Source organism: Barbus barbus (genome assembly GCF_936440315.1).
Source record: "Barbus barbus genome assembly, chromosome: 11".
In the NCBI taxonomy this organism is placed as follows: domain Eukaryota; kingdom Metazoa; phylum Chordata; class Actinopteri; order Cypriniformes; family Cyprinidae; genus Barbus; species Barbus barbus.
In genome coordinates this window covers 6,293,016-6,316,149 of record NC_136739.1, presented here as the reverse complement: position 1 = coordinate 6,316,149, position 23,134 = coordinate 6,293,016, and the positions used below count along the sequence as shown (strand labels likewise).

The 23,134-nt window shown below is 37.0% G+C and overlaps 1 protein-coding gene across 1 annotated transcript in view; it reads left to right on the top strand.

Moving 5' to 3' along the window:
* The window catches only part of LOC306877180 (ephrin type-A receptor 3-like), a 127,364-nt gene that overhangs the window by 16,308 nt on the left and 87,922 nt on the right, over window positions 1–23,134 (top strand). Inside the window, exon 3 of the mRNA XM_079428757.1 lies at window positions 1,357–2,014. Coding sequence (XP_079284883.1) covers window positions 1,357–2,014 — 658 coding nt within the window. The remainder of the gene's footprint in view (window positions 1–1,356; window positions 2,015–23,134) is intronic.

Here is a 23,134-nt window from a genome sequence, read left to right as displayed (position 1 = left end):
AATTCTGGAATGAAGTTTAAAAAAAAAAAGTGACATGAAAGAAAATGTACATCTATTGTCTAATTTCATGTTATTGAACTTATTGTGAAAGATCCATCCATGCATGTGTTGCAGTTCATAAAAAAAAAAAAAAAAAACTAACAAAAAAAAAACGACCATGCAATTTTTAATCAAATAACATCATGATCTTCTGCTCAGCCCTGCCCTTGTCTTTAAATTAAAATTGTAAATATCTGGGTGAAATATTAAGCCACATGACTTAAGGCAAAGTCACTTGACTTTTTGATTACTTATTTTTTTCATTGTAGTTTATGCACGTTGTCTTATCAAGTATATAGTATTCACATATTCACATATTTATGTATTTAATAAAATACCATGCAATTGTACTTTTACTATACTAAAATGGTTTACTTGAAATCTGTTAAATTGAAACAACTAATTTTGTACTTAATGCACTTTAATTGTGCAGAAGTAATTCTGAAATTCATCTAAAGACATACTGAAGTATATTTGATTGTGCTACAGTGGTACTATTGCAAGTATACTTTAGGGTCACCTTAAATATCTTGCTTTTAAAGACTGATATCATTCAAAAAATCATGCAATCCTCATCAATAGTGACATTTTAGGCTTAATATTTAGAAATGTGCAATGTGCAAAATGTTCATTAAAATATGTGGATGGAATTCCAACTGTCAGTGAATTAGTTTGCTTTACTTCCAAAATAAAGGCTGTGTATCTAAACAATAAGATGCAAAACAATATATTAAATTCTTGAGATCTTAACAACGTGCTGAAAAAAAGCTCCTTTTAGGGTGTTTCATTAAGCACTCTCGCAGTTGAAACACAAATAGCCAATTCTTCAGTCTGAGGGAACACTTGTTCTGCCGGGTAATGAACAGCTCACAGCCACTCCAGAGGCCTTGTCTCACTCAGCCAAGGGCTTTTATAAACTTCAGCTTGACGGAGAGACATATAGTACTCCATTATTGTAATAGAAAACACTGCCTCTCAGTTCATCATTTATTTTGCTTTGTGTACGTTAAACCTCAAGACTTCTGGCCACATTGTGGCTTCGGACACCCTTAGTCACAAAATGAAATGATTTGTCAGGCTCGCTTTACAAGGGAGAGAACTCAGAGTGGAGGGCCTCGTTAATTATGTCCCACATTAATTATCTGAACAGGGGAGAAATTAATTTGAAACGATTCATTATTCCAAATGCGTTTGAGAAATAAATAACCTCGCCTCTCAGGTGTTTTACATTCGTCTCGGTTCTGTTGAAATGCAGGAGTACAGTAGCCGTTCGTTTCTCTCGGAATAGATTTGATTAACTTCTTTCTCTTTTTGCAGTGGGAGGAAATTAGCGGCGTAGATGAGCACTACACACCCATCCGGACCTTCCAGGTGTGCAACGTGATGGAATACAGCCAGAACAACTGGTTGAGGACCAACTGGATTCCTCGCAATTCTGCGCAGAAGATCTATGTGGAGCTCAAGTTTACCCTGAGAGACTGCAACAGCATTCCCATGGTCCTGACCTGCAAAGAGACGTTCAACTTGCATTACCTGGAGACTGATGAAGACCAGGGAAGTAAGTTTCGCGAGCACCAGTTCTCCAAAATAGACACCATCGCCGCCGATGAGAGCTTTACTCAGATGGACCTGGGCGACCGTATCTTGAAGTTAAACACAGAGGTCCGTGAAGTGGGGCCCATGACTAAGAAGGGCTTTTACCTGGCTTTCCAGGACGTGGGAGCCTGCGTGGCCCTAGTTTCGGTGCGGGTGTACTTTAAAAAATGCCCTTTCACTGTGAGGAACCTGGCTATGTTTCCCGATACGGTACCCACGGACTCTCAGTCGCTCGTGGAGGTTAGAGGCTCATGCGTCAACAATTCCAGAGAGGAGGATCCGCCAAAAATGTACTGCAGTACCGAGGGAGAGTGGCTGGTGCCCATTGGGAAATGCCTGTGCAACATAGGATACGAAGAACGGGGAGTCGCTTGCCAAGGTAGAGTTTTTCTCTCACACGCACACTTTTCTCCTTACAGTGCCTTTTTCATTTCACGGCCCATTTTCTTCCTTTCATCAGCGTAATGTACTAGCACCAGCTCTGTAGACAGCGGCTCTAAATGGGACAACTGAGTGTGTCCCTGGAATACCATTCATTTGTTTATGCTGCTCATTGTCTGTAATGTTTCTAAACTCCATGGTGAGTTGAGTATCTGTCCCGCGCTCAGAGTTCAAATGGATTCTTTCCAGATACAGACACACCTCTGATCTGTCAGCCGTGCTTTGGAGAAAGGAATATGAGAGTCTTTTGTAAGCGAGGACAGAGGAGATCTGTGGTGCAGACCCCCTTAAAGGGCAGCTTGAAGCAGTTAAGCTTGTGAAACACTTCTCTGCATCACCTCATCTGACGCACAAATAGATGTAAGTTAGTCATTGAAGAGGGATAAGTGTGTGTTTGATGTGAAGCATATGAGACATTCGCTGCTTTATGTCGACATTTTTAGAGTCTAAAAACACAGATTCTCTTTCTGGACTTATACTTATATATTACATTTTAAACTGATGAAAAAGAGAATCTATTGGCAATCTTTCTTTGTCTCGCACTACTTTCAGAATATTACAGTTTTGGGTGTAAATGTAAATCACAGAGCAGTCTAAAGGAAAATATCTGTGGAAATATCGTACCGTTAGGGGAACAACATCTTATCCCTGGGTCAGTACCCTTACTTAGGGTTAACTATTCACCCCTTAAAGGTTCGTAGGAGTACCCTAAGATACTACTCTGCATTCTTTCATTCCATATCTTAAGGTACTACCAGTGTAGATGCTAGGGATTCTGGGCCCATTGCACATAATTTGCTATTGGGCCCTCTCAAAATCACGTTCAGTGGTGGTCTCAGCCTCTGGCTCCGATGCACTCTGTCCCCTTTTTCACCTTGGTAGCTACGCCCCTGGGTGCTACTCTACGGTACCAATATGCAACTTTAGGGGTAGATAAGGCACAAAGTTGTCCTTTAAGATTACTGCCCCAGTGACAAGTTGTACCTCTAAAGAAAGGGTGTCCAAACTTGCTCCTGAGTGCCAACGTCCTGCAGAGTTTTCTCCAACTTGCCCCAATACATCTGCCTGGAAGACCTTGATCAGCTGGTTCAAAGGTAACTTCAAATGTTAAATTTTAAAAAATGGGCCCTATGTTTGACTCCATTTGGGGTTCTATTTTCATTTTTGACATCCTGAATATCCCATAAGGCAGCTTGCTTTCTCTTTAAAGTATTTGGGTCAGAACCGCAGTACTTTTGCACCATTGATGTGAGTGCAGTAGTTTTACGATTAAGTATTTTTCCCTTTTGATTTTACCGTCCAAAATGTACATGCACAAAACCACATTCACATTTTGTCTGTCGCAGATTCATTGAAGGAATGCAGAGCTTCTCTCAAACAAAATTTATTCAGAGGGGAGAAGTCATGAGAAATAGTCAGGAACATGCTCAGGAATGGGAATGCAATCAATAGCGGTTTAGTCTCACAAGTTAGACTGTTTTGCATTTTGCAACAACTGTGAACTCTAATGTACTTTCCATATTCACTTGAGACCGCCTTTTCTAACAGACTTGGGGCAAATTTGGAAATCTATTTTCACCCCAAAAAGCACAAAAGGCATTAATGTGAAAGCGTCTTGAGAACATTTTGTCTGGTGTGTAAATGTGTACTGTAGGTCTTGCTGTGGTTGAAGGAGCTGATAATAGATTGACTGGCAGCTGGTTTGAGCGCTTCAGTCCTGCCCATGGTATTATTTGAGCTAAGCCATCTCCCTGGAGAAATCACTTCTGCTCTTCATAAAATGTTCTGTGTCTATCCTCGACTCCAGCACTACCCCGATATGTTTACGAATTTCACCATGCTTTCTGTCCAGCTGTACTCATCTTGATGTGAGAGGATCCCTGATTGCCGGCTTGTGTTCAGTTAGACGTCTGTGTTTGTGTGTGTATTTATGTGTCTGTTATGGAACACTATATGTGGAACAGCTGCAAAATGGGTCATGAGGGTGTTTACATCAAGATGCATCTGAAACTTGCATGCCATAGGCAAAGTGATGAGAAAAACAAAACCACACTACAGTTTTCGCTGCTCTTAAAAAAAAAAAGTAGAGTATGCTGTTATTCCTGAGATTTTATTAACCATAGCAATGATGGGCTGAACTATACCTCTTGTTCTTGTGTTGTTGTGGTGATGTCATCCTTAAATTTAAATTATTGTTAGCAATTCTTCAGGTAATACTTTATTTTAAGAACAAATTCTCACTATTAACTAGCATGCATATTTCTATAATACTGGCTCCTTATTAGTACTTATAAAACACTTCCTGCATGACCATAATTTAGGGAGTATTCACACTTGTCTTGTTTGGTTCGAATGAATCGAACTTAAGTTTGTTTCCCCCTTTGGTACAGATCTTTTGGGCAGGTGTAAATACAGCAATCGCATTCGGGTGCGGACCAAACAACTCTGGTACAGTTGAATGGATGAACCAATAAATGGATGACCTTGTGGTTTGGTTTACAGTTTCTGGTTCACTTGCAAAAAGAGCAGTGTGAAAGCGAACCGTACCAAAAAAAAAAAAAAATCAACATTGTATTTGGTCCGGACCAAAGCAAGTTTACTAGTGGACTTTCCTGGAGTGAAAACACCCTTAGATTCCTTTATCTACCCCATACCTAAGCTTAACCTACCTTACAGCAAATTAGTTCTAGCAAAAAGTCATAGTTAGCAATAGTTCTTTTTTGTACAGCAGAATGTTGTATGTTAATCTAAATGCTAAAAATAAATAGGATATATATATATATTTACCTATGACAAATGCTGACTAAATTTAAAGTAAAATAAATAAATAAATATCAATATTTAAATACTGCACAGAATCTAACTTTTCAAGGGATTCCGTTTTAGGATCTCTTTTGAAAGTTCCTCATTAATATGCTTAAACAGACACTATTTCTCTCCTAATTCCTCATGCATCAAATGTGATTTATATGAAACACATGTGATTATGGCGTTTCTTGTTTTACCCCATCGCCAAACACACAGTGAAACTGAATACAAATGCTGATGTCTGAGGCCTGACCGTACATTTCAAATAGTCGTGCATGGTCATGCATTTTTGCTGGCTAGTTTTCTAGCCTGTGGTTTGGCAGGAGTCGTGTAGAACTGATGTCTCTGAAGGTGACTGCTCCATACAATTTATCAATCCAAACACCCATTTGTGGCGTGTAGAACCAGACGCCTGTCAAGTGATTCAGTGTGTCTCTAGGATGTAAATAATAATGACAGGGCAGTAGGAGGGCTTTGATAGGTACATGAATGAGTGAGTGAATGAACGAGTTACTGAGTGAGTGGATGAATGAAGTGGTGTAATGAAAGAGTAAATGAATGACTGAGTAATGAGTGAATTAATGGGGAATTTGAATAATATTGAATCAGTGCTTGAAAGAATGAGTGAGCCAGGGTTATTGTTAACTAAACCTATTAAATAAAGGTGAAATAAATTAAAATATAAATGTTACATGGAAAATAGACAAATGGTGTGTAATTAAAATAAGTACTACACTAACTGGAAATTAATAAAAAAGTGGGACTAAACTATAGCTAAAACTGAAATAAAAATAAATTAAACAAGAAAAAAAAAAGAAAACTGAAACTGAAAATATAAAAAGAGTGATTGCAAAATAACTAAAGCTATAACTGAATTTAACATAAATAGTATTATAAAAAATAGAAATATCAAAAGCATATTACAAAATTACTAAAATAAAATTACCTAAAAAAAACTGAATATATATATATATATATATATATATATATATATGGAAAGTAACTACAACTGAAATAAAATAAAAATTAAACATAAATAGTAACATTCAAATAAAAAGCACATAACAAAAGTACAAAATATGAACCCAAAAAAACTGAAAATATAAAAAGGCTATTGCAAAATACCTAAAACTATAACTGAATTAAACATTAAACATAAATAGTAATATTAAAATAGAAAATAAAATAGATAAATATAATAACCTGAAATTATAAAATAATATTAATATTAATATAATAATATTAAAATAATATATGAAAAAATAATATTAAAATAATATATGAGAAAATAATATAAAGCTAATGTAAAATATTAATAGAAGCTAAAATAAATATTGATTAATTGATTGATTGATCAGTGAACGAATAAATGGAAACGTGAATGAATGAATGAATGAATCTCAGCTTCATTTTTGTTCACTTAATGAGTAGATTTTTGTTTTATTTTAGAATCTCATGAATAAATCTCTACCGCTCCTGCTCCTGATTACCCTGTAATGTTACCCGATCATGTCAACAAGCTTTGCATTAAGAGCGTGATTCGCCATGTCTGACGTGTTCTGTTTTCTGAAGAGTTTTGTGAATGTTTGGATGTATTTGACAATCTCTTATTAGTTTCAGTGCAGCCTAATGGACACTAATAAGGGCTTATATTAGCAGAGCGTGACAGCTGCTGCGTCGCACACTCATGTGCAGGGGAAGGGTCTAAGTCACAAATCTCTCGGCAGGCCCGCTGTGCTAACGGATTGATTACGGCAGGGAGCCCGAGTGTGACTCTGACAGAGATATTTTGAGGAGTGCAGACCTCCATTTCATCACTTCAAGCATGGATGAGTCATATAGTGGGTTCTGATGCTTCACTGAGGGAGCACCTCTTAAATAATTAATGGCCTTTTGTCTTTGTGGAGTTCAACTGCTGCATGCGGTTCCTGGATAATGCCTTTGTAAATGTTTGGATTGAGAAGTTTCATTTGAGATGCAGAAGAGTTAAAACTGTAAGTTTTAGGCGTTTGGTTACAATATCTGATCTAGCAGCACACAGTTCATCTGAGAACAAAAAATAAGGATTTAGAATAAGACTAGGATGGTTTTGAGGTTTTACATAAAATAAAGGAGAAGAAGAAGAAGAAGAAGAAGCGTTAGGCTTTTTTGTAGCATCACAGTTAGGGCTGCACGATCAATTTTGTGTGATTATCAAATCACAAAGACAAGCAATTTAATTAAATATGTATGCAGTTTAATTAAATATATTAAAAATATCACAATAACAACAACAATTATTTTATTTTATTTTATTATCAACATATAATGACACATTTTTGGCAGTTAACTATTTTTGCAGCCCTACAAACAAGCACAGAAATATATTCATAGTGAAATTGATGGTGACAAATGACAATATTGTGATGATTTTGAGGAGAGTTTGTCATATATTTTTGCATAATGATGAATAAATGAAACTTTAGTAGCAGATTGATTCAGATCACACTTTCAGTTTAAGTGAATTGGTTCAAAATTCAGATTTAACACATTGTTTATATCATCATTTAAAAATGCTAAAATATAAAAAATTTAATATTAGGCACAAAGTGGGGCAACTTCCACCAACAGGCAAAAATATTGTTGGAAGTACCCAATTTTCCATTTATGTTAGTAAAAATTTGTGTGAGTAAACATTGCAGTTTATTATTATGCATTGCTATTTTGGTTTATATGAATAAAAATCATTCTCTGTCATGTTCATTTCATGAAAAAACAGTACAGAAAACATGGCTAGATTAGATTATTTGAGCTAGATTTTAATTGTATTTTTTCTATGGTTGCTCTGATTAGAAATAAAAATTACACTAACAATTATTTCAAGTAAATACATAAATATTCAAATTCATGAATATGGAAGAGAAGTCTTCAAATAAGACATTTTTACTACTATATATCGACTAGCCCTGCAAGAATGTGAGAAGCTTAATGTCCCTATATTATTTTTAAAGGGATTTGCTTTCTAAATGCAAATGAAACATTTTTCAAATGCGAAAATGCATGTGGGTGTGTGCTTGTGTGTGAATAAGTGCAATCTTGTGTGTTAATATGTGTGAACTTGTGGCGAGAAGTGATATATTTCCCACAGATGAAACGAAGGTTACTTTAATTATCGGCATCAGTAGAGCCGCAGACCTAGAGGTGATTCTTAAGTGGATTTTCACGTTCATTATCGCTAACAGAAAGACTCCACTGTAACGTGTCAGCACCACGAGTGTGGATATATTGCACCGTATCATAACCTCTCTGTTGTTTTTCTCACATTTTCACTGAGTTTTGCTGTATGGCTGCTGCACCGCACTGTTTAGTTAAATTGGTCCAGGATTGGAAATTACATCCCATTATGATAATGAAACAGAGCGAGCCGACGACCTACAATCTGTGTGAAATTCTTCTAACCATAATTTGATCTTAAAACAGCAAATAAAAGGATTATTTGAGCCGGATGTCTGTCTGTTTTGCGAAGCTTCCCATGTTCGCAGCTGCCACGGGGCTCCTTTGAGATTGCCAATGGTTTACATTCCGGCTGGATTTACCAAGATATACAATCCCTGTGCTCGCTATCCATGATTAGTTATCAGATCTTATTAATGCGGCGGCAGAAAGTGCAATGGGTTATTTTAACAAGCCCTTAAAGCTGGATGGAAACCTCTGAGCCAAAAGGTAGATTTAATACAGCCTGACGGACACAATTCTTGGTTTTCAGGTAGATTTGAGGGCTGATATGGTTTAGTGATGCACCACCTCAAAGCGGCTGAACATCTGTCTCGATGTAGTTCAACTGGTGTCCCTCACTTTGAAAAAAAAAAAAAAAAATTCGCTCAAGCTTCTGTTTAGGATTGTTCAAAAATAATTTGGCAGTTCTCTTCTCTTCTCTTCTCTTCTCTTCTCTTCTCTTCTCTTCTCTTCTCTTCTCTTCTCTTCTCTTCTCTTCTCTTCTCTTCTCGATTTTGACACCAAAGGGAATGTCAACGTGATTTGTGTCCTCTTACTCTCACTAAGGCTGCATTTGTTAGATCAAAAACTCAGTAAAAAAAACATTATTATTGTTAAATATTACTACAGTTTGAAATAAAATTAATATTTTTTTCAGTCTTCAGTGTCACATGATCCTTTAGAAATCATTGTAATATGATGATTTTGTGCTCAAGAAAGATTATTATTATTTTTATTATTGTTATTATTATTATAAATGTAGAAAACAGTTGTGTGCTTCATATTTTTGTGAAAACTGTTTTTCCATTAATCAGCATAGAGGCGTAAAAAGAACAGCATTTATTTGTCACTTTTGATTCATTTTTGCTGATTATAGATTATAGAATATTACAAATAATTATGTGTACGGTGTCGATAGATGATAGATAGATAGATAGATAGATAGATAGATAGATAGATAGATAGATGATAGATAGATAGATAGATAGATAGATAGATAGATAGATAGATAGATAGATAGATAGATAGATAGATAGATAGATAGATAGATAGATAGATAGATAGATAGATAGATGCTTATATTTATTTAATTTTAAAGGGATAGTTCACCCTAAAATTCTGTCATTAATTACTCACCCTCATGTCGTTCCAAACCCGAAAGACCTTCGTTCATCTTCGGAACACAAATTAAGATATTTTTGTTGAAATCTGAGAGCTCTCTGGAATCTCAACGTAATGAGCTTTGTTTATGTTCAGTATGCGTGCGCTGTCTACTAAACGTAAACAACGCTCATTACATTGATTATGTTCTGGGGTATTCTCCCAAATGGCTGAAGACGATAACTTGGGGAGAAGAATTGTTGCATCAATTATGTTATTATTGTTTTTTTTTGAGCACAAAAAGTATTCTCGTAGCTTCGTAAAATTACGGTTGAACCCCTGATGTCACATGAACTATTTTACCAATGTCCTTGCTACTTTTCTGTGCGTTGATCGTGGTAATATCATTGCTGTCTCGCTGCAGTTGAGTCTCGAGTTTCCTTTGAGTTGCTGGTGGTGATAATGAGGCTGAGTTTTGCAATACCCAAAGCATGAGGCTCAGATGGGGAACGCGTTTGCTTGCCCGGCTTTGTTTCAAATCACAGCAGCAGGACAGCTCATTAATTTTATGCACTGATTGCTAAGACTGAAAGTCCCTAAAGAGCGCTCAGTCAGTTCGGATAGTTTGTGCTCACCTCGATGGACAATTAAAAACACTCCTGAAAAAGCTTAATGCAGCAGTGAGGCCTCCTTCAAGGGTCGTGCTCTCTCGCTCAAGCAGATGATGGGACTTTAATAGATCGTCATCTGTGCAGATTTCTCATTTCGTTGCACAATTAGTACACGCTAATCGTAAGCAGTAATCATGGGTAACTGGGTAACGGTAGTACAGGGAGGTCGGAGAGTTGTTTTTTCCACCTCTGGATTCTCACCGCTGATTGTCCTGGCTGCTGGATCAAAGACTGTATTTCGATCTCTGAATTCCCCATCCCATCCGTGGTGCTCAGAATGACTGATATAGTAGAAGGACTCCTATAAATATCCAATGATGCAGGTACTTTTGAGATCTCCAGTCACCACTTTGCCATCCACATCAATGCTCCCCGAAAAACAGCTACTGTAAGTCACACTGATCAAATCTCTCCTACTTGCAATAAATAGAAATAGTGACCTCAATGTGCTGCTTTTTGGCTCTCTGCTTTTGGGTCTGCTGTCCAGTGCTTTGTCGGGGCCATTGGCTGTAATGAGTGGATAAAATAGGGCTTCAGACAGGACCTGGATTTGCTCAGGCATCAGAAAATACACTGCACAGCACACATAATCACTGGGGCTGTGACATAATAAAGCCCCAGAAAACAGTCTCATATCGACCAGGTCACATGTGTTTAGTTACAGCACATTTATGTAGGGATTGGAAAGAGAGAGAGAGAGAGAGAGAGAGAAAGAGAGGGTTTGAGGACATCTGACTGAATCTCTGAGAACACATGTACACACACACATACTGATTCAGTAACTTTCTAAAGCTATGTGCTTTGTATTTGGCCTTGTTAGTTGCCATAGCACAGATTTCCTCTTTAGTATATGTACATTTAAATGTATTTTTTCATTCATTCATTCATTCATTCATTCATTCATTCATTCATTCATTCATTCATTCATTCATTCATTCATTCATCATGACCAAATGATTAGCTTGGTTTGGAATGCCAGACCACATTTTATTTATTATAAAACATAATGATACTTTAATCAGTAATATACTTTATTCATTTACTTATTTATTTATGTGTGTGCTACAGCTACAATTTTGAAACTTTGTCTTTTATATGTCTCAATATTCAAGTGTTTGCTCTGAAATAATAATTATATATATATATATATATATATATATATATATATATATATATATATATATATATATATTTAAATATAATATTTGCAATATTCAAAATGTTTACTCATCATATCATGCAGTACTAGTGTGCACTATGTAACAGGTATTTTCTTCAGGCACAGCTCATGGGATTGTGACCTTGACATTTTCTCCTTTTGAAACAGGAGGGCAGTGGTTTGTGCTGTAATTAATAATGACAGAGTGTCAGACCCACTAAAAAAGCTAGTTGAGGAAAAAAATAGCCATCTCAGAAGTATGTCAGTCTATTGAAATGATTGATGAGGGATGTGTGCTTGCTCATTATCACTCTGAACGAATCAGAGAACAGTAACTCAGAGAGTTTTATCCTTTAAAATAAGAAAAATAAGAAAACTTGTCCTTGGTTAGTTGTGATTTCATCTGGTCTGGCTATTTTTTAACACCTTCGCAGGACAGAACAGCTTCTCGCACACACGGACGAAGCTTTGTTCTTCAGAGCGCTGTCATTTTCAGGTTTGCTGCAGGCCTTTCATGCTGGAATTATCCTTCATAAACTAAGGTCAGGTCCCAGATGGAAGCTATTATTGTACCTCTGACTCATTGCATTTGGTTTTTCTATCAATTTCAAGCGAGGGGACACTCGCTCCCTGAATATTTTTCTAGCTGTTTTTCCAACGAATATGTGACCCCAAAGCATTTTCCAGCATAAAGTCTGTCTTGAAATTTTCCATGGCCAAATGATGTGAGATTACTTCGGGATGTGCTTACAACATAATAACCACGAGAGGTTACTCGTCCAAATGGTCAAGAGCAGTTCTGCTGACAGCAAACTCTAGTGAAACACAGCAGAAACGCTTTTTTTTTTTTCAGGTCAATATTGCAGTACAATCTGATTCTGAAACCAAAAGGATGTTGTTACAGTGCAAAAAGTCAATTAATACTGCAAACAAATCAATTCGACAGTGAGTTATTTGTGTAGACTTCCAGCTGCATTTTTCCAGAGTAAACACCCAAGGAGATATTTGACTTTTGAAAATCCCATCATTCCACTTTCTATAACAAAAACTAATTAAATCTCAGAAACCCCTGTAGCAATAATAGTGCTTCCACAAAACATCAGCTGCGCAGGAATCTTGTGGGAAAGCAGCCGTCTAAATAACCTGCGTGGGTTTGCAGACGCTGCGCTTGTGTTGAAGACACCATTCTGAAGTCCTGACCCGAGAATTAATTAAAGCGAAGAAAGCCGCGCATCTCAATGCACAAGACGAGCGCTACAGTGCCAGGGCTGTTTCGTTGCTCCGTGTGCATAAGTCTTTTCAGGGCGTCAAAGCTTGTTTGCTTTTCCAACTGTTCCTTTATGGCCTCACCTTCCAAAGCGCCAGAGTAAGAGGTAGTCCGAAGGGATAGAGGACTCTTTCTGAAGCAAACCCAGTGCTTTCACTTCAAAGATGGTATCCGCAGGCCCTGGAATGCAGGCCCCAGGCGGCAGATGCGAGCGGTGGATAGGGTTGTTTATGCGGCATGGACCCCCGATGGTGGATGGGACACAGGCTGGAAGGGGGTGTGACTGTGATCGATGAGCGTGGTGCAGGCCTGACAGCAGGACAAGGCCTTTCTGACAAGCACTGTTCCAGGCCTGCTTCGGTCTGAGACGCCCCCTCCTCTCGCTCTATCTCTCTCAGCACACAGGGGGAACCGCACCATTCACAAGGACAAACACAATGAATGCCTCTCTCAGAGCTGCATGTCTGTTTTTCTGAAATCATACTTGAATTTTGACAGCACTGTTATTAATGAGATCCTCACTCCTTTATTGCTCTTGCATGTTTTAGAAAAGCTCTCATGTGTTTCTTGGTGTTTTTGTCTTGTTTTTCTGTAAAAATATTCATCCTTAAAATAAGACTACTGTTCAGTGTTATATTATATTATATTATATATTAATAAGGTGACTGTAAAGACATGTATAATGCTACAAAAAATCTGTTTTATATAAATTCTGTTATTTTGAACTTTCTATTCATCAAAGAATCCTGAAAAAAGTCACAGTTTCCACAAAATATTATTATGCATATATTAAGCAGCACAGCTGTCAACATTGATAATAATAATTTATTATCAGGACTTTAATGTGCATCAAAGCCACTCCTTTGTTGCCTTGGCTGTGTTTTGGGTCATTGTCATGCTGGAATCCACGAGCCATTTTCAATGCCCTGGACCTGACAGTAAATGGCCCCGTCCATCGTCCCTTTGATGCGGTTCAGTTGTCCTCTCCCCTTAGCAGAAAAACACCCCCAAAGCATAATGTTTCCACCTCTATGTTTGACGGTGGGGATGGTGTTCTTGGGGTCATAGGCAGCATTCCTCCTCCTCCAAACACAGCGAGTTGAGTTGATGTCAAAGAGCTGGATTTTGGTCTCATCTGACCACAACACATTCACCCAGTTCTCCTCTGAATCATTGGCAAACTTCAGACAGGCCTGTACATGTGCTTTCTTGAGCAGGGGGACCTTGCGAGCGCTACAGGATTTCAGTCCTTCACGGCGTAGTGTGTTACCAATTGTTTTCTTGGTGACTATGGTCCCAGCTGCCTTGAGATCATTGACAAGATCCTCCTCCCGTGTAGTTCTGGGCTGATTCCTCACCGTTCTCATGATCATTGAAACTCCATGAGGTGAGATCTTGCATGTTGCCCCAGTCTGAGGGAGATTGACAGTTATTTTGTGATTCTTCCATTTGCGAATAATCGAACCAACTGTTGTCACCTTCTCACCAAACTCCTTGGCGATGGTCTTGTAGCCCAGTCCAGCCTTGTGTAGGTCTACAATCTTGTCCCCCATCCTTGGACAGCTCTTTGGTCTTGGCCATGGTGGAGAGTTTGGAATCTGATTGTTTGATTGCTTCTGTGGACAGGTTGTCTTATATACAGGTAACAAACTGAGATTAGGAGTACTCCTTTTAAGAGAGTGCTCCTAATCTCAGCTGCTTACCTGTATAAAAGACACATGGGAGCCAGAAATCTTGCTGATTAATAGAGGATAAAATACTTATTTGACTCATTAAAATGCAAATCCATTTATAACTTTTTTGAAATGCGTATTTCTGGATTTTTTGTTGTTATTCTGTCTCTCGCTGTTCAAATAACCCTACCATTAAAATTATAGACTGATCATTTCTTTGTCAGTGGGCAAATGTACAAAATCAGCAGGGGATCAAATACTTTTTCCCCCCACTGTGTGTGTATATATATATATATATATATATATATATATATATATATATATATATATATATATATATATATATATATATATATATATATGTGTGTGTGTGTGTGTGTGTTTATTTATTTATTTGCACAAAATCAGCATATTAGACTGATTTCTGAGGGATCATGTGACACTGAAGACAGGAGAAATGATGCAGAAAATTCAGGTTTGCATCACAGGAACATATTACATTGAAAATATATTAAAAAAGAAAACTTGTATTTTAATTTGTTTTTGTTTTATTTTAAAATCAAAAAATTATTTCACAAATATTACTATTATAAGTACTATTTTACAGCATTTTCGATCAAATAAATGCAGCATTTATGATGATAAGAGACTTTTATGCACATTTTTAACAAACATTTTTAACAAAATTAACAAATCTTATCAAACCCAAACTTTTGAACAGTAATTTATAACAAAATCATCCTAAATAAAACACCTTTACTTGAAAAGCAAAACGGCAAGGTAATAAGACTAAATTAACCTAAATGTATTCAATTAATTTATAGAAAAACATTTATACAAATATAAATATTAAATATTTTAACAATGGGGTAAGAAAAATTAAAGCAATTAGGAAAATATAAAAATTAATATCAATGTTGTTTTATGTGCTTCGTTTTACATTCTAATTTGTTTTCCTAAATCCAGATTAAAAATGTGATAGATGATAGATTGGCCATACATTGAGAGCAAATACAAGCGGGCCATTCTCTGAATTTTTACACCGTCACATCCTCTGACGCGTCTTCCAGAGACAGAGTTTATTTTAAGACACTGCGAAGCCACGCTGGTATTTCTAAGCCAGACCTTGTGTCCGCTCGGTCATTCATGTCGCCTGAGCTCCCTTAGCGGAGCACTGGGACGAGTGCAGCAAAGTCCTTCACCTCGCTCTTTGAAGTTAAATGTGGGTTTGCTTTGTTATTGTTTGGGTGCTTCATCTTAATTACAGCGCTCGGCAATGAGACCTCAGCGTGTCTGCCGGGGATTCATTTGTGTGGCGCCTCAGCAGCGTTGTCGATTCAGTCAGATCGTTATAGTTAACCAGAGAGAAGCGGGCAGATGTAATGCACATGACAGCATAACCTTTGTCTCTCATTAGCCCTTAAAGTGCACTTCCATTTACACCGCAGACATTTACAGCACTATTACACTCTTTATATCCTGACCCAGATGGGTTCTTTCAGCACAATTGTTTCTGGCAATTATCCTGCACCGTAATCACTTTATATGCATTGTTTATGCTTTAGGAACTGAAAGTGCTTAATACTACACCTGCATTGTCCTGCACATGTTTGTTTGTTGCTTTTGCAAATGAGCACATGCAGCATGTTGTGCGCCGGTGTCCCATGGGCCACACGCTTTTGTTTTTTCATGCATCCTGGCAAGGGCATTGGGGCTGTCTGAAAAACAGAGGGACACAGTATAAAACTCATCAGCATCGCACATGAATATAAATTATGTGTTGTTCACCCAGTAGGCCTACATGGATTTCATAGATTTTTTAAAGAATTGTAACATATATGGATGAAGTGGTTTTTAATGTTGCATTTTTTTAATTGCTGCCAATGGTTGCAATGATTGCCAATCAAAAGGAAACTTTTGAAATGTAATATTTATCTCCTAAAAGCTAAAGGGGGCATGTCCCTTTCCAGTTATATTGGTTGCTACACCGCTGCCTCCTGGAATAGCTTTAGGTGTCCATGTGATGAAGTGGGCATGCTGTGCTCCACTCCTCTCCTGCATGAAGAAGGCAGATATCCAACAACCAGAGTTTATCAAAATACTTCCTCAGTAAAGCTGTATTTTCAAGGACCTTTTGGGAAAACAATACCATTTTGTGCTAAATCAATTATTAAATATGTCATTTGGGATCAGCAACAAGTCTGTTCACTGTTCAAGGCTGGATTTATTTATATATTTTAAAAAATATATTAAAAATAATAATATTTTGAAATATTATTATGATTTAGAATAACTGTTTTCTATTTTATTGTATTTTAAAATGCAGTTTATTCCTGTGATGCAAAGCTGAATTTTCAGCATCATTACTCCAGTCTTCAGTGTCACATGATCCTTCAGGAATCATTCAACATGCTGATTTGCTGCCCAAGAAACATGTTTTATTATTGTTATAATTATTATTATTATTATGGATGTTGAAAGCAATTGTGCTGTTTAAGTTTTTTTTTTTGGAAACCATATAACTTTTTTCCATGTTATTTGATGAATAAATTTGAAAATGAACAGCATTTCTGAATTTTAGTCTTTTAAATGAACAGCATTTCAATCTTTTGTAACATGGTAAATGTCTTTACTGTCACTTCTGATCAATTTAATGCATTCTTACTGATTAAAAGTATTAAGTTCTTTAAAAAATAATAATAAAACGTTTATATTAGCACACCTTTTCTAGACCAGACACACAATTCGCAGCATCTTATACAAAAAATAAAAAAATACAAATAAAAAGTTAGGTCAAGAGGTTTTTCAAATCCCTCTGAAATGTACACAGATGGTGTTCACACATCCTTCTAAACTTGCCTAGAGGTCATAACAGTTGAATCCTCAGTATGCTGATTACAGTTTCCTCTAACACACAAGGACACAAGACTATCCGATAATTTGAAGCTGTCCAAAGTGCCTTCCACCAGCCATGAAAAACATACGTTTCAGGACAAACACGGCAAAGATGAGAAATACAGGAGGAAACCAGGTCCAAAGTTCACACAGAATAGTCTGCGTCGCCCACAACAGCTGGAGAAGTAGAGGGCCCGATAACAGAGAGACAAACACACACACACACTTCCTTTTACACGGTGGTGTGGATCAGTCTGGTGAGTCCATGCATCATTCCAGAGAGACCACAATTTCTGCACCCTCAGCTTATTAAAGCATTTCAAGCTCCAGTGCACTTGTACCGCTCTCCAACCTTTGAGTCTGCTCTCCACCTTGAATGCCAAGCATAACAGTGGATATTCCAGATCAGCAGTGCATAGAGGCTACAATAGCTACCCGGAAAAACCGTTGCGCTCTCTGGCTTAAAATGATGAAAGCCAGGAGCTTGAATCTGAGCCGAGACTCAACAGAGAGACTTTTTTTTCATTTAGGATGTTCAGTGGAGATACTATCAGGTGCTAAAGTTGTAAAGTAGAGCCCCGAGGCGTCATTTTGCACTTTAATTTATCCAGCACATCTGAACTTATAATCTATCTGTTTGGAAAAGCTCTAAACAGAGTGGACCACTCTTTGATGCATCTGCCACTTAAAGAGGGGACAAAAGAGAAGACCTTTAAAGGTTGTGGGATGCCTTCGAGATGTGCAATGACCTTTCAGGAAGCCACTGTCTGTGAGCCGTGTCTTTAAACACATACAGCCAGTGCTAGGGACCGTGGAGAGAGACTCCAAATGCCACAGAGAGCAGTCCACTAAGATTAATATACTCATCATGGAAAATTGACCGGCCTCATTTGTCCTTTTAATCTCCTGCCATTTTTCCACTAAGATTCCACAGTCGAGGTATTTGTAAAACGGAATAAAACCGATTGAGGATTGAGGATTGAGGATCTACCCCTTGGATTCCTATTCATTCAGGAACTGAACATGTGACTGTCATCATGAGTGAATCGTTTGATTTATTCACTCAACCAATTTGTGCAGAAACACTGACTCAGTAAGGAACAAAAATAAGTGACTATATATGTGTGTGTGTGTGTGTGTACTTGTCCCAGCAATGATATTAAAACCTGAAATCTTTGACATTTATGAGGGGAAAAAGTATTTTAAATAGTAAATTATGCTTATCTGAAAGTTTAACAATGCAAACTATTTTTCTGTAAGGAGTAGGTTTAGGGTTAGGGTTGGGTTTGGGGATATAAAATATTGTTTTGTCAGTATAAAAGTAATAGACGTCTATGGAAATTCCCCACAATTCACAGAAACGTGTGTGTGTGTGTGTGTGTGTAAACAAGTCATTAGATCATTTATTCAACACAGTCATTCAGAAACTCTGGTTTATTCTGGGATTAAACAATTGTCTTTATGAATGAGTAATTTGAATCATTCACTCAACCAATTTATTCAATACAACTGATTCATCAGTAGCAAAACAAGTAACTGTCTTTGCATCATTTATTTAAGAGATTCAATCAGAAATGCTTCTTCATTCAGAAACTAAATAGATGACTGATGTTAGGAGTGAGTTGTCTGAATTTTTCACTCAACCACTCAATTACTCAAGTGACTTGTTTTTATGAACAAGTCATTGTGTCACTTATTCAGCACGTTCATTCAGAAACGCTTATTCATTCAGGAATTAAAGTGACTGTCTTTATAAGTTAGTCATTGAATTATGCATTGAACTTTTTAGTTCAATACTGATTTATTAAAAATGCTGGTTCATTCAGCATTTTATTTTTTATTATTATTGAATAATTGATTAATTTTTACAGATTTGTTCAAAACGCAGACTTATTTAGCAACAAAACAAGTGACTTTGCTCAGTAGTATCTTCTTCTGTTATATAAAATCAATTTCACACAAAAACAATCATGCTGGCTCCTTGTTACTCCAAAAAAGTCTTGACTGACAGGGTGGATCTTTAATCACAGCTGAAATCTGCTGAATTGATGAGATGCATTTGTTATCCATCTTTAACTTCCCTTGATTCTCTGGGCTTGCCAATGGAATGTCAGCCCTGTTGCCAAAGGCCACTTACTGAGACGGTGTTACACAATTAAAGCATAAAGCCTGTGCTCATTTATTGTGCTCCTCAGAGATTATGATGCCAAAGAAAAGACTCACTCCCAGAGCAGAGCAGTAAAACCATGACATCAGAACCTCTTCATTTCCCATTAAAAAAGACTCGCAGCGTTTACACAGCTGAACCCGACTCGTGTTATGGAGAGTCATGTCTATGAAACGAGTAATAGTCATGTTTAATTGCACATTATATCTGTGTTTTGACACTCGCCATGCATAAAGGCTTAACAGTACTGGCAGATGGATGACTGGAAACCACAACAGCGGAGCTCAACGACTCTAATAAGAAATGGAAAACAAATTATGAGGTCGTGTATGTCTGAAACAGAGCACTATTAACAATTTTCAGACACTAAGTTGTTTCTTCACCCCTGCACAGTCCCAGTTTAGAAAGCAATATTATTTTTTGATTGCAGACCTACCCAGAGGAAAATTATATTGCTTAAAGTTTCCTTTTTCAGGAGACTTAATGGGGTTTTCAGTTGTTTCATAAAGTTTGGGGTCAGAAAGATATATTTTTTGTTGTTGTTTTTAAAGGAAATTAATACTTTAATTCGGCAAGGATACATTAAATTGGTCAAAAGTGCCATTAAAGACATAAATTATATTACAAAAGTTTTCTATTTAAAATAAATGCTGTCCTTTAGAATTTTTATCAAAGAATACTGGAAGAAGAAGAAAAAAAGCTTCACCGTTTCAACTGTTTTCAACACTGATAATTAGAAATATTTCTTGAGCAGCAAATCAATGTATTAGAATGGTTTCTGAATGGTCATGTGACACTGAGTAGAGAAGACTGGAGTAATAATGCTGAAAATTCAGCTTTGCTATTACTGTCTCTTGGGAGAAAAATAAAATAAAAAATCACAAGACTTTGTCCATATGCTGTCCTTTTAATCTCCCTGCTGTCTTGGAGAAACAATTGAGATATCAATGAGATCACATTCACAATTTTTCTTTCATCTGAGTATTGAAGTCACAGTTAACAGCCTGCCATGTTTAATGAGGACCGACCTATGAATACATTGATTTACATTTAAATAGATACGACTCCTTGTTACGTTTCATTTGCATGTAGTTATTATGCAAATGAGTGTCTAGTAGTGATATCCGATCATGCTGCATGTGATTGTTGAATGTTAGGTGTTAATCACAGTATCATACATAAAACATGCAGCCTCAGATGTTTTAATATCTCTATGCAAACTTTGTTTAAGATGACAAATATGATGTGCTTTCCGTAGATTTCTACACCAGCATCGCAACTGCATTTTTCTCTGTGCTACCGTCACTAAAAGAATACTAATCTTGCATAATTGTTTGCTCAGTGTAAATTACAGCTGAGATTTATAGAACAATGTGCAAATGGAAATTGCATGCTGTGGATCAAGGGTAATTAATGCACCATAGTGTAGAGCATCAGAAAATTGTCTCCAGGTGTATGAAGAATCGGCATGGTTATTAGTCATCACTTTAATTGGGCTAATTATGATTGCTGCTGTATTTAGGATAAATCAATGCCAGAGGAGGTCTCGAAATGCATTAACAGAGCGGAGGGAAGTTCATCCAAAGCCAATATTTTTGCCAAATGAGATCCATGCCAATAAATAGATGCCATTTTTCATCATTGCCCACTCTCACGCCAGTCCAGCCGTTGGGTCAGTGAATCTGTGTCAGGCTCTATTTATGATGCCGTGAAAGCCATTTACATGCATGTTCATTATTCATGTTAAATATAAGCTTGGGTTGGCCGAAAACCCATCCGGACTGAGCCTATGTTGCTTTGTCCTATTGAAGGGAATGTGTGGACGCCAAATAGCTGCATGGCATAAAAGCTCTCCAGGCGGAGTTATGGGGCCCACTGGCTCTCTGACACAGTTTTTGCAATCCTGCACCAGCGAGAGTGGTCATGGACTTTGCAGGGCTCATTGTCCGAGTCACGGCGGTGAGCTAGAAGAGGTGGAACAGAGCGAAATACCATGTGTGCGCCCAGTAGGGGGACATTCCTCCGATCCTATGATTTCCTCATCACATTCGTCCTCTGGAAGCCCCACTGTAATCGCATTGTTAGGGGCTTTAGCCCCCTAACAAACCCCCTCATCAGCAGCATGTCAACTCCAGCCCCCGTGTTACATTGTGAAAGAACAGAAATGTTGTGGGTTCATCACTGTATCAACAATTCCTCTCCGCATAACACCTCTGGAATGACTGATATGCAGGTCCAGATGGAAACTGCAGGGGGGAAATCTGCAGAATGGATTGCTAAAATGTGGAAAACATTACGCTTTTATTGGTAGATGGAAGCATTAAATTAGCCAGAATATTTAAGGTGCACTACAAAAGATTTGTTGTTTAATTATGCATGAATTGTAATTGAAGTAACGTAAAACTTTTTCTCTGCAAATAACTTGCAGTTGTATGTTTTAGCCACAGATAGTGATAGAGAGCACAAGTTCCGTCATGGAGAAAGTGAGCATGAAATCAAAATGTACAATTATTGTAAAAGATTTATGCATGTACATATTTTTTTTTTAATTCATGTGCCCTCATAATCTTCATAATAATCAAAAACATTAATGTCCCCATCTTCTCTGATGACTTTTCTGTCAATCACATTCACGCAGCTTTTGTTTTTGTTTCTTTCGGATATACATTATTTCATGGTAGGGAAGAACATATGATTGTGATTTCATTTTCATGTCAATTTTAATGAACAAACAAGGGACTTGTTTAGGACACATCATTTCTCCATTTTTCTTCTCCACCTTCATGTGTAAATAGCATTAAGAAGTGTTATCCACTTTTACCTTTGTGTATATGTACTGTGGTATAAAAGGTAGCCTACAGTAAAATCTCTACCGCCTGACCCATTTTACACTTGATATACACCAGCCCAACCCCAGACTGCAGTCCACTTTCAGGTAATTAAACAGATCCCGTTGGGACTCCCAAACTCCCTTGTTGTAATAAGCTAATATAATGCAAAAATCGTCTTTGGACTGCACTTTAGTGTTCATTTTCTCAACTGCCCTTCATAATGATTCAAAATGTGGTAGTTATTTTAATGATTCACTGGTACAGGGACCAATTATAAGGCAATTGTGTCCTTGTTAGTTTCTCATCTGTAGCTTCTTCAAGTGTGTACTTATGCAAATGGAATATTTCACTCTGGCATTTCATCACTTAGATAACTATTTGTAATTCAGTAAAATGAGTTAAAGTTGCAGTAATTTAGGAACTGAATAGTTTTGATAGCACTGTATAAATGCTGTATAATGCATAATGTATCTGTAAATACACCATATACATGTTTAATTGAAATATTATTCTCTAGTATTAATTAAGAACTTATACAAGCCCATTTCCGCCATACAAAAAAAAACCCTTTTATCTGACAATTCTGAGTTTATTTTACTTCTCGCAATTCAGAGTTTATATCTCAGAATAAAAGTCAGGGCAAAAGCCAGAATTGTGAGATATAAACTTGCAAATCTCGCAATTTCCAGTTTAAACCTCACAATTCCGAGTTATTTTTTTTTTCTCACAATTGTGAGTATAAATCGTGCAATTCTGACTTTTTGTTCTCAGAGGTTTACACTTCACAGTTGTTGTTGTTGTTTTTTCTGCCACAGAATAAAATATAAAAAAGTAAATGTGGCTTTTTATCTCACAATTCTGACTTTATATATCTTTATAATTGCAACTTTATATCGCTTAATTCTGAGCTTATGTAGGCAGAATTGCGAGAGTAAAGTCAGAATTGTGAGATAAAAAAACGCAATTACCTTTATTTTTACTCTGTGGCGAAAAACAGGCTTCCATAATAACC